We start from the raw sequence: 13,405 nt of genomic DNA, 5'->3' as shown, positions 1-13,405 counted from the left end.
ATTCCTAAATTTGGTGATTTAGGTGACATTTCCAAAAATCACCTCAAAATATCTACCCTGCAGCATCGTATTACCCACATACTTTTAGGTATCAAGAGAAATCACCCCAAATATGAAAGCCTAGGGTCCTCTGAACAGTTTGATGCCCGATATGTATAGTTGTACCCAAGCACGTGGCATACAGGGGCCCCAAAAGGAAGACCCCATATAGTCTGTCATTTCAGGTACTGCAAAATCAACACATTTACATCGTTTTGGGGGGGGCAAAAGTAGAAAACAGTAAGTTCACCCCAGAAAACCATATATTTTCGGAAAGTACACATTCCAACGAATCCAAATTGGGTATGCATGTCTTTCTACGCCAAAGTACCAAGCCGCAAATCATTCCTAAATCTGGTGATTTTGGTGACATTTCCAAAAATGACCTCAAAATATCTACTCTGCAGCATCGTATTACCCACATACTTTTAGGTATCAAGAGAAATCACCCCAAATATGAAAGCCTAGGGTCCTCTGAACAGTTTGATGCCCGATATGTATAGGTGTACCCAAGCACGTGGCATATAGGGGCCCTAAAATGAAGACCCCTCCTTGTATGTTCTGTCATTTCAGGTACTGCAAAATCAACACATTTACATCGTTTTGGGGGGGGCAAAGGTAGAAAAAAGTAAGTTCACCCCAGAAAACCATATATTTTCGGAAAGTACACATTCCCACGAATCTAAATTGGGTATGCATGTCTTTCTACTACAAAGTACCAAGCCGCAAACCATTCCTAAATTTGGTGATTTTGGGGACATTTCCAAAAATTACTTCAAAATTTCGACCCTGCAGCATCGTATTACCCACATACTTTTAGGTATCAAGACAAATCACCCCAAATATGAAAGCCTGGGGTCCTCTGAACAGTTTGATGCCCAATATGTATAGGTGTACCCAAGCACGTGGCGTATAGGGGCCGCAAAACGAAGACCCCCATATGGTCTGTCATTTCAGGTACTGCAAAATCAACACATTTACATTGTTTTGAGGGGGGCAAATGTAGAAAAAAGTAAGTTCACCCCAGAAAACCATATATTTTTGGAAAGTACACATTCCCACGAATTCAAATTGGGTATGCATGTCTTTCTACGCCAAAGTACCAAGCCGCAAATCATTCCTAAATTTGGTGATTTAGGTGACATTTCCAAAAATCACCTCAAAATATCTACCCTGAAGCATCGTATTACCCACATACTTTTAGGTATCAAGAGAAATCACCCCAAATATGAAAGCCTAGGGTGCTCTGAACAGTTTGATGCCCGATATGTATAGGTGTACCCAAGCACGTGGCATACAGGGGCCCCAAAAGGAAGACCCCCATATAGTTGTCATTTCAGGTACTGCAAAATCAACACATTTACATCGTTTTGGGGGGGGGCAAAAGTAGAAAACAGTAAGTTCACCCCAGAAAACCATATATTTTCGGAAAGTACACATTCCAACGAATCCAAATTGGGTATGCATGTCTTTCTACGCCAAAGTACCAAGCCACAAATCATTCCTAAATTTGGTGATTTAGGTGACATTTCCAAAAATCACCTCAAAATATCTACCCTGCAGCATCGTATTACCCACATACTTTTAGGTATCAAGACAAATCACCCCAAATATGAAAGCCTAGGGTCCTCTGAACAGTTTGATGCCCAATATGTATAGATGTACCCAAGCACGTGGCATATAGGGGCCCCAAAAGGAAGACCCCCATATGGTCTGTCATTTCAGGTACTGCAAAATCAACACATATACATAGTTTTGGGGGGAGCAAAGGTAAAAAAAAGTGCATTCACCCCAGAAAACCATATATTTTCGGAAAGTACACATTCCCACGAATCCAAATTGGGTATGCATGTCCTTGTACTCCAAAGTACCAAGCCGCAAGCCTTTCCTAAATTTGGCGATAAAAGCAACAGTTTTTACATTTTTGAAAATTGCCTAAAAATATTGCAATTGGCCGCATTTATCTCACCCAATTTCTTACATACAATTCTAAAACACCATAAATACTGATGCCAAGGGTCAATTGAACCGTTTGATGCCCAATATGCATTGATATACCAAGGCAGCTGGCATGTGCGGACCCAAAATGAAAATAGTGCATATGATTTTTCTCTGCTGCCGATTCGCCTTCTGTGAACATAGACCCTTGACTTCATATTATATGCCTCAAGACCCTCCTAACAGCAAAGACCCCCCCAAAACCATATATTTTTGGAAAGTACACATTCTGACGAATCCAAAAAAGATAAAGACGTCTTTCTACACCAAACTGCAAAGCTTTTCTAAACGCAGAGGTTTTTACATTTCTGAAAATCGCCTAAAATTGTTGCAGTTTGCCGCATTTATCACACACACTGTTTTACGTATAAAGAAAAATCACCCTAAATATGGACGTCAGAGGTCTACTAAATAGTTTGATGCCCAATATGCATAGATTTACCAAAGTATGTGGCGTGTACAGACCCCAAATGAAAAACATGCCTATGAATTTTCACGCTAGCCAACTAAGCTGCAGAAAAGAGAGCCCCAACTGTGCGTTATGTGCCATAAGACCCCAAAACTGTAAAAAGACCCCCAGAAACCCATATATTTTTGGAAAGCATATATTCTGGCGAATCAAACTAAGTAAAATAAATCTTTCTATACCAAAGCACCAAACAGCAAAACTATACTAAAGATACATAAGGAACAATAATGCATGGATAAAATTGCAATAAAACCACAAAAATAGCGTAAATCAATGAAATAACAAAATAATTGATCCGGCAGCGTAATTAGTGGCCGAAATCGATTATCCAATAGTCACGCTGTCAAAATAACATGCTTTTAGGCAAAACAAACAGTACAATGAATAAGTAAAAAAAAAAAAAAAAACCCTGTTTGTGAGTTTTTGTGTATACATATTTGTGCACTAATAAAAGTTGTCTGAGTGTGCAAATACATGTAATTAAGTGTAAATAAGTGTACAAAATCGACTAAGTGTGCTAAAATAAAAAAATAAAAAATAAAAAAACACAAATTTTTACTAAAATGTTCATGTAAGTGTATAAATGTACTGTAGGTATGTGTAAGTGCAGGTAAGTGTGTAAAAAAAAAAGTGCACTTACCGTTTTTGTAGCAGGAGGATCGCTGGAACCGAAGGACGACTCCTGGCAGCGTGTCTGCAGAGTTACTGCGCAGCAGGAAGTGACTGGGCGCGTGGTGCGACGAGGAGGAGGTAAGCCAGCAGCAGCAGCGCTTACATTGCGCTTCTGCTACTTTGAAGTCGGATCTGCGACAATCGCGTCGCAGATCCGACTTGACAGCCCCCCAGCCACGTTGCCCAGGGGGCTGTCTACCCTCCTGACTCTCTGCAGAGGCGGCAAAAGCCGCCGATGCAGAGAGAAGGGCTCAGCTGCAAAAGAACGTACGAGGTACGTTCTTGGCAGCCTGAGCCCTGAACCGCCAGCACGTACGCCGTACGTGCTTGGCGGTTAAAGGGTTAAAGACCCACCTATTTAGAGAATTGTAGTCACTGCATCTTGATCAGACATCAATTATCTTAAATCATCAATTTAGAATGACCCATTGTTTTCATCTTCCTTATGTTTCAGCTGTGCCCTAACCTTTTCTATTGTAAGGTCTTGTGAGCAGTGCCCTCATTCTATTTTTTTTTTATAACCTTTGTTTCTTAAATTATTGTAAGACCCATGTTATAAATAAATAAATAATTAATCGGCCTTTAACAGTTCAAATTCAGCTCAGAGTCTGCACTTCTGAAATGCATCTACCTAGAGATGTAAGAATAGAACCCAACAAAAGAAATTGGAGGAATAGCTAGGTAGTGTATGAACTGAAGATAAAAATTACATAGCTGAGGCAGAAGTTGCATCATGCAAGCACAGGGTCATTTCCAATGAAATAAGATGTCCCCACACCATTATTAAAAAAAAAAACTGCTAGAAAATGTGGACGCTTTTTGTGTACTTTGTCTTTGGGAGCAATTTCAGTTAACCAACAGATCATTTGTATCCTAATAAGTGACATGTTAAAAAAAATCTTGCTAAATTGGTTTATAGATTTTTAACAGTTTTTAAGGGCAGATTTGAGGAGAATGTAAATTGCCGACAGGATGGCACTCGGATCAATTCGTCGCCCGAAGTTGAGAACGAAGCGTTCCTAGTGCCATCCTGCCGGCGATTTACATTCTAGCCGGTGAGAAGGCAGTTAGGGGAGATTATTCGCCCCGAAGAAGAGGAGATTAGTCACTGGACGACTAATCTCCCTGAATCTGACTGTGTGTCTCTGCCCTAAGGGCTGAAACACAGTGCTTCAGAAAATACCTTGCCACATAGACAATGGTACAATTGTCTCTGCTAGAACACAGAGCCAATTAATAGTATTTTTTAGCCGTGACAAATAGCTGGCTACAAGTATCTTCTTTATATCATTGTCCTAGAATAAATTAAAATAAGCTGTTTTCCCTCACTGGTGTTTGTGTTTGCTTCAACAAGCTGCTGTATAGTGGACAAAGAGAAAAGGCTCAGTTTACATAGCAGATGGCTCTGTAGAATGCTGTTTCTAAATAAAATGGTTGTTTGGGGTTTATGAGCTGAACATACTACAGGTATGGGACCTGTTATCCAGAATGCTCGGGACCTGGGGTTTTCCGGATAACGGATCTTTCCGTAATTTGGGTCTTCATGCCTTAAGTCAACTAGCAATTCATTTAAACATTAAATAAACCCAATAGGCTGGTTTTGCTTCCAATAAGGATTAATTATATCTTAGTTGGGATCAAGTACAAGCTACTGTTTTATTATTACAGAGAAAAAGGAAATCATTTTTAAAAATTTGAATTATTTAGATAAAATGGAGTCTATGGGATACATAATTCGGAGCTTTCTGGATATCGGGTTTCCGGATAAGGGATCTATACCTGTACTAGAAAAGAATATTTTTCAGGAAAAGTTTTTTGTTTTTTTTTTCAAAAGTGTTTTACACTTTGGGTAGTTTTATGTGATAACAGTTTTTGTATTTTCGACATTGTACATAAATCAAAGTCAGAAAAAAAGGGGGGGAAACAAAGAGTATGGAAGGGTTTGGAGCTTTGGCTTACTTAAGAGAAGGCCTTATTCAAGTACATTAGGTCATAACACATTCAGTCAACTTTATATATCAACTCATTGCTGCAATTCCATTTACTACATTTTCTGCTAGCCCCCTTGGTGTATGTCTTAGTTGACTATACCTTGTGACCCATGATTTTGTTAACTAGGGTCGTCGGTAGTAGCGCTCTGGTTATCCATTTTTTGTCATAGATGCTGCAAAGGTCTGCTCATACATGTTGATCCTTATCACTTCCATGTGAATTGTCTCTTTGTCCGGAAGGTTGTAGTGTTTCCAATTCCTGGCAATTAGTGCTCTGCTGGCAAAAATGATAAGTAATGCTGTACGCCTGTGTTCCCTCTTCACTTCCTGTGGGAGGATACCTAGAAGTGCCAAGTCTGGTTGTAATTGACATGGGTAGCCAATTGCTTTGTGAATTGGTACTGTTTTGTTCCAGAAGTGTTTTTGCTAGTGAGCATGACCACCAAATATGAAATAGTGTCCCAATGTCTTTCTGGCATCTCCAGCATGTGTCTGATGTGTTTGGAAATGCCTTCTTTAGTCTTTCTGGGGTAAGGTACCACCTGTACATCAGTTTTATGGTTGTTTCTTGGTGATTGAGTGCTTTAGACTATTTAGCTGTTTGTTTGTAGAGGCATTCCCATTGTTCATTGATTATGCTTTTTTGTAGATCCCATTCCCATGCTTTTAATGCTGAAAGGTTGCTCCTGTTGTATTTTGATATTAAGGCATTGTATGCAATGGTTGTTCCTTTCTTCCCATGAGGGTTTTCTAGAAATCTCTGCTCAAATTTGTGGGGGGTGAAGTTGTCGGTAATTTGTTGCATTGGAGGTAGTGCCTTATCTTCAGGTATGTGTATATCTTGGTATTGGGGAGTTTGTATTTAGTTTGGATTGTTGAGAAGGTTTTGATGCCTTCTTGGTTGTATAGGTCTCCCATCTTTAGTACTCCTGCTTGGGTCCACTTGGATAAGTTAAGATCTGGTATGGCTCCTTCTAATATTGTTAGTGGAGCTAAGGCCACTGGGAATTGGACCAAAGTAGTTGTTGATTTTGATGCTTGCCATATTTGTAGTGTTGCTTTTATAGGTAATGGCATTAGATATTTGCTTGACAGTGATCTTTTGTCTTGTGACCATAAATGGGTTGTTATAGCTTGTTTAGTTTGATTTTTGTAAATCCAATGTTCTAGGTCCACCCAGCTTTTTGTATTTGGCGGGAGTTGCCAATCTGCAAGTTGGTTTAGCAATGTTGCTATGTAGTAGGTTTGCAGGTGTGGGCATGCCAGGCCTGCTGTTCTTTTGCTTGTATACATCATTTCTTTTGCAATTCTTGGTTTTAGTGGTCCCCAGATGAATGACATAAGGAGTCTCTGTAGTTGTTGGAAGAAGGTATTTCCCAATGTTATAGGAAGCGTACGTAGCTTATATAGTATTTTGGGGAGAATCAACATTTTTATTGCATTTATCCTTCCAAGCCAAGTCACAAAGGTGGTTTTCCAGGTTTGTAGTTCATTGTGCGTATCTTGCAGCAATGAGGCAAAGTTATGTAAGGCGTTAGGATTTGCTGTAATATTAATTCCAAGGTACTTAATAGACGTAGCTTGCCAGTCCATATTGTAGTTCCGTTTTAGTTGCTGCAGCTCGGTTTGTGATATATGGTTGGGAAGTGCTTGGGTTTTTGATACATTGAGTTTGTAGAGGGACAGTTTCCCAAAGTCAGCCAGTGTTGTGAATACTTCTTGTAATGCTCTAGTTGGGTTCGTTAAGATTAAATCTGCAAATAGCAGGATTTTATGTTCATATGTGATTTTATTTTATAGGGACCTTGATATAGTTTTCCTTTTATATTATATCCATATTACTTGTTTTACTTCATGTGGTGGTTGGACTGTATTGTAGCTATTGAAAGAAAATTGGGATAGAGAAAATATAAGATATGCGTAATACATTTTCACCACAAAATCTTTGTTTATGGTGACTACAGGTATCTATCACTTTACTAATTTTCTTTCTTTTCTTTTTTTTAAACAGGTCTGCATATTGTGTTGATTATTTTCCCTCATTCTTCCACTAACACAAGGGGGCTTAAAGCATCACCTGCATCTAAATTTAACTGTACTTTGAGCTGCCAAAATCTGCTACACTTTTAATTCTTTCTGAGGAAGTGACACAGATTCATGTGTCTTCATGAAGAGAGTGGAAAAGCCCGAGGGTTACAGACAAATGAGGCCCAAAACATTCCCAGCGAGCAACTACACTGGCAGCAGCAGACAAATGCTGTTAGAAATTCGCGAGAGCCTCAGACACCTACCTAAACCATCTGATGTAACCAAGCCCGAGCAGCAGTCAGCCAAAGCAGAGGATTCCAGGCAAGGGCGCAGTACCCCCAAATTTGGTACCTATCATAAGGCGTTGGCTGAAATTCGGAATTCTCTTCTGCCATTTGCCAATGTGTCAGGCTCATCTCCGAGAGGAAGTTCAGAAATCAACAGGCAGATGTTTCATGACCTCCAGCAAGCAGGTTTTGATGAGGTAAAATATTGCATTTAATATTTTTGTTCTACAAAGATTGAAGGAGATGCTGTATCATACCAAATTATTGCATTGCTTTTGTGATTGTTTGCATGTGGTATTTTTTTTCTTTTTTTTGTGTTGTTCAGAATCCTATTGCAACAATCTTGTTTTTTGTTCTGTATTTTGAGCAAATAACATATTTGTTAAATTTACAAAGATTTAACATTTTAACTAAAAGCTGAAAGCTAAAAGTAGGCTATGAACTGAAAAATGTCTATCAAATAAATGCATTGATGAATGATCACAATTGCTTTCTAAATGTTCTTAGCGGCTTGTCCTACAGGATATCCTGTGCTGAGATCCCAAATTAATCAATCTGTAGAAAATATGTTGTGTAGGACAAATCCAAGGCAGTAAACTTTGACTACAATTTTCTTTATTGTGTATTCACTCCCCAATAAAGAAAATTGCAGTCAAAGTTTACTGCCTTGGATTTGTCCTACACAACATATTTTCTACACAATTGCTTTCTGCTTTTGCCACCATAAAGGACAATATAGAGGTTAATATAAATCTAACTAAATTAAGCTTGTTTAAAATAGGGGCTTTCCCATTTCTTTAGCACCAGATAGAATATGGAGTGTAAACCAAAGAAATTCGGCAATAAGTTGATAGTATTTACATTTTTAAGGAGACATAAAGCATAAGTGAAACCCCTAACCTTTTAGGCAATGATGCATAATACATTTCAGCTTCACTCTGGGCAAAAAAATCATCATCTTTAAATATGTCCCTTTTATTGAAGATCCCATGGATCTGATACTGTCACAGACTCCCAATCAATGTTTCAAATGAGGGGTGGAGGGTGTGTTCTAAGATGGAGGATAGCCAATCACAGCCCTGCGGTTACAAGCAAAAGCAGACTTTAGTTCCCTAAACCTTTTCCCTTGAGCCCTCATTTTATGAATTTCTCTGTGCCCCCTCAGAGATCACCTGACCAGAAATAATGCAGCTCTAACTGTAACAGTACATTGTGCACTGTGAATCATAGGATCCCAGGGTGGACCTTATTTCTTTAATTGGCAATTTTCTATTTAGGATTACCCATTGGCAAATACAGGTATGGGACCTGTTCTTCTGAATACTCTGGACCTGGCGTTTTCAGGAAAACTTATTTTTCTGTAGTTTGGATTGTCACACCTTAAAGGAAAAGTAAACCCCTCACGGTGATAAGTCCTCTCTGGCCACCCCCATGCTAAGTGTTACCCCAGGATTTTGTCCCCTATAGGATTTCTGACCGCACATTCAGAGTAAGCGTAGCGGAGCTCACGTGCGACATCTTCTAGTGCTTTGGTAATCTTCGTATCTTCCGGCGCATTGTCCATTTCAGTCACTTCATGTGCATTTGTCGCGAACCAGAAGATTGCTCCAACTCCGCATGAGCCAATATGGCGCTCACTTTGCAGGGGGGAGGCAGGGAGGGGGGCCAGTGGGGACTTATTACTATGGGGGGTTGATAGAAAAAGGAAACCATTTTTAAAAATGTGGATTATTTGGATAACATTGAGTCTGTGTAATTCTGAGCTTTCTGGATAACAGGTTTCCAGATAGCAGAACCAATACCTGTACTACTTAAAAAGTTTATTTACATGAAGCAGGGTTTTACATATGAGCTGTTTAATGTAAAAATGTTTTAGAGACCTACATTCAGGGGTATAGTTTTCATTTTATTGGTCTCTACTTCAGCTGTAATGTACACTTAGGTCCATAAATATTTGGACAGACAACTTTTTTTTTTCTTCTAATTTTGGTTCTATACATTACCACAATGAATATTAAATTAAACAACTCTGATGCAGTTGAACTGCAAATTTTAGCTTTAATTCAATGGGTTGAACAAAAAGATTGCATAAAAATGTGAGGAACTAAAGCCTTTTTTTTAACACAAAATTGTTAGCATATAGTTATATTGATACCTAGATACTTAATTGAGTCCAGTTTCCAAGCATAGTTGAAATTCAGCTTAAGGGTTTTTAACATATGATGGGAAGTGTAGAGGCAGGGCTTCTGTTTTATGTGCGTTTATCTGATAGCCAGATAAAATGCCATATTCTTGAAGTGATGTGTATGGCTGTGTTAGCATTATCTGCGAAGAGAGATAATTTGTATATTTTTTTGGTGGTATTGTATTCCTTTAATGTTAGGGTTGTTCAATATGGCTATTGCCAGGGGTTCTATGCACATGGCATAGAGGAGGGGGGAAAGGGGGCGTCCCTGTCGGGTCCCATTGGTAATCTGGAACTCTTTTGATAAGTTGCCATATACTTTTACTGTTGCTGTGGGTATATTATATAAGGCCCTGTCCGCCCTGAGGAAACTCCCTCCAAACCCCATAAGTTCCATTAGAGAGATCATATAATTCCAGTCAAGGCAGTCAAAGGCCTTTTCAGCATCAAGACTCAGGAGTATAGTTGGCTGGGGCTTGTTTGTTGTTAATTATGTCTATTAAGTTGATAGTCCTTCTGGTGTTGTCGCCTGCTTGTCGTGTTAAAATGAAACCCACTTGGTCCTCATCTATGAGTCGAGGCAATAGGGGAGCCAATCTATTGGCCAATATCTTACTAAATATTTTTAAATCGACATTAATTAAAGCTATAGGTCTATAATTAGGGCAGTCCAGTAGGTCCTTCCGTGGTTTGGGGATGAGAGTAATATGGGAGAGAGCCATAGATTTAGGTATGCTTTCTCCCTTTAAGAATTCGTTGTATAATTCTCATAGCTGAGGGAATAGTATTGCCTGAAATGTTTTGTAGTAACTATATGAGAAACCATCTGGGCCGGGAGTTTTTTTCCCAGGAGCATCTTTAAAAAAATTGTGCTATTTCTATGTCTGTGATTTCCCTGTTGAGGGGTGATTTATCCCTTTCCTGTAAGTTGGGTAACGTATTTTAGGTAGCCAATTATTTATTCTTGCTTTAAATCTTTCCCTGAATTGAGATGGATTCTTTCTTGAGTGGGGATCTAGATTATATAATGATTTGTAATATTGATAAAAAGCCTCAGTTATCAGTTCTGTTGTATGTTCCAGTTCACCGTGTTTGTTTCTAAATTGTATGTTCCAGTTCACCGTTGTTGATTTCTCAATTTTTTAGCCAGTAGTGTGTGAGCTACCGGATCACTGTTATGTGCCTCCCAAAGCATTGCAGTAGATGAACAGAACCTTTATTTAGTGAAAAATATTCTTTGAGAGAGTTTTCTATATGCAGTTTTATCTGTTCATTACTTAGTAAGGTTTCATTTAGTCTCCATGAGTACATCTTAGGTTTGGCTTAGGTGAGGTGAATATCTATTTCAATGGGGGCTTGGTCAGACCATGTTATCTGATGTATATTTGTTATATATGTGTGTGTCCCATAGCCGCTTGGTTCAGGAAGATATAGTCAATTCGTGTGTGCGTTTCATATGGGGGGGGGGGAGTAAAACGTGTAAGTTTTTTCCGTTGAATAAATCAGGGGTCATAAAACCTCTGGGCTCTCATCTGTTTTCTAAAGTGTTTGGCCTTTTGGTCTGCTTGATTTGTGTATGTAGTTCTGTCCCTAATCGCTAACCAGACCATATTAAAATCACCTGCTATAATCATCGGTATAGTTGTTGGGAAATTCAATTTATTTAAAACTTTGTCAAGATATTGACTTTGGTTGGTATTGCAATAGACATTATCTAAGATAGTTTCCACCCCTCCTAGAGTGCCCCTAATGATCAAGACTCTCTCTATGATTTCTGTTGGGGAGACCGTCATTTTTTTTATGACACATAATAGCCACTCCTGCTTTTTTGTAGATCCGGAAGCATAGTAGACCTGGGGATAGAGTTTCGAACAAATTGTGTTAGTTTTTAATTGGGAGAAGTGTGTCTCCTGTAAGAAGACAATGTCTGCCTGAAGACATTTGGCCTCTCTAGGTTAAATACCTTTTGCGTGGTGTGTTGAGGCCCTTAAAGGAATAGTTCAGTGTGAAAATAAAAACTGTGTAAATAGATAGGCTGTGCAAAATAAAAAATGTTTCTAATATAGTTAGTTAGCCAAATATGTAATATATAAAGGCTGGAGTGAACAGATGTCTAATAAAACAGCCAGAATCCAACTTCCTGCTTTTCAGCTCTATAACTCTGAGTTAGTCAGCGACTTGAAGGGGGGCCACATGGTACATTTCTGTTCAGTGAGTTTGCAATTGATCCTCAGCATTCAGCTCAGATTCAAAAGCAACAGAAATGACCCATGTGGCCCCCCCTCAAGTCTCTGACTGGTTACTGCCTGGTAACCAGGGTAACCAGTCAGTGTAAACCAAGAGAGCTGAAAAGCAGGAAGTAGTGTATAGACTGACTGGTTATACATCAAATCACTCCAGCCTTTATACATTACATTTTTGGCTAACTAACTATATTAGAAACATGTTTTATTTTGCACAGACTATCTATTTGCCCAGTTTTTATTTTTACACTGTACAATTCCTTTAACGTTTAATGAGGCTACTCTCTGCATATTATAATTTTGAAGGTATACTGTGAAACTTTGATGCTGCTGAAAGGACACTGCACCCAAATCCACCTAAATCATTTGAATAAACATCGAAACAGTAATGTTTAGTAAAGGTATGTAGAGATTTCTAGGTGTCTGCTCTACATATGTTGTCTACTGATACTTGGGCATGGATGGCCCAAGATTCCACTATCCCTCTGGTGGAGTGTGTTTTAAGAGAAGACGGCCCAGGTACTGCCTGAAGGCGTAAGCCATTTGTATGCAGTCTCTGATCCATTGAGAAATTACTTTTTTGTATGCACCCGCCACCTCTTCTTGGGCCTCCGTGTAGCAGGAGGAGGCTGTCAGATTGTCTGTAGCTTGCCACTCTTTGTAGATAAGTTGTTAGGCACCTTACTACATCAAGGTGATGGAGTCTATTTTCTTAATTTTAAAAGTTGTCTAAGGTCAGGAGCACTATGTTCTGGTACATGTGAAATTTTGTAGCTACTTTAGGAACAAAATTGTCCTGGGTTTTTAGGATGACTTTATCTTGAAGGAGAAAACTTGTTTTCCCTAGCTGAGAGTGCATGTAGTTCTCCCACTCTTCTTGCTGAAGAAATGGCCAGGAGGAATATGGTTTTTATCGTGAGATTCTTGAGGGATGTCTTATGTAGTTTCGAAGTGTGCTTTAGTCAGAGCATCCATCCAACACTAGGAAGAGGTCCCAGGGTGGAATTGTGTCTTTTTCTTGAGCGTGAATTCTGACTAGAGCCTTGAAGAATTTCTTTATAAGAGGGGAGGATGACCACTGTTTATCTGTGTAAGCGAAGATTGCTGACACCTGACCTTTTAGGGTAAGGCCACACTGGGCGTTTTGGGAAGATTTGGTCGCCTGGTGAATAATCGCCTCGCCTTTGCGGCAACCAATCTCCCCAACGCCTTCCCTCACTCTGCGTCGGCTAAAATGAAAAAACGTCGGCACTAATCACATGCAGCGGTTCATTTTTCCAAAGTCACCCGAAGCTGCCTCATGAGGAAACTTCGGGCGACTATGAATCGCCGCCTATGATTTGAAGAAATTCCACTATAGTTACTTTGGAAGTGGTAAAGTCCATTCCAAACTTTTCATGGCCACAGTGAGAGAATTTCTCCCAGATCTTACTGTATTTGGTAGAGGTGGACATTTTCCTTAATGCTATTAAGGTCTTTATTGCTCTGTCAGA

General features: G+C 39.3%; 1 protein-coding gene across 3 annotated transcripts in view; it reads left to right on the top strand.

The window, feature by feature from the left end:
- The window catches only part of lats1.S (large tumor suppressor kinase 1 S homeolog), a 59,241-nt gene that overhangs the window by 9,370 nt on the left and 36,466 nt on the right, over positions 1 to 13,405 (top strand). For all 3 annotated transcript variants that reach the window (NM_001094369.1, XM_018264504.2, XM_041564044.1), the window contains 1 exon segment: positions 7,181 to 7,681. In NM_001094369.1, the coding sequence (NP_001087838.1) occupies positions 7,337 to 7,681 (345 nt within the window). In that variant the 5' untranslated portion in view covers positions 7,181 to 7,336.

The sequence above is a fragment of the Xenopus laevis genome, chromosome 5S, assembly GCF_017654675.1.
Source record: "Xenopus laevis strain J_2021 chromosome 5S, Xenopus_laevis_v10.1, whole genome shotgun sequence".
NCBI lineage: Eukaryota > Metazoa > Chordata > Amphibia > Anura > Pipidae > Xenopus > Xenopus laevis.
This window is presented reverse-complemented; position numbering and strand designations above follow the sequence as displayed.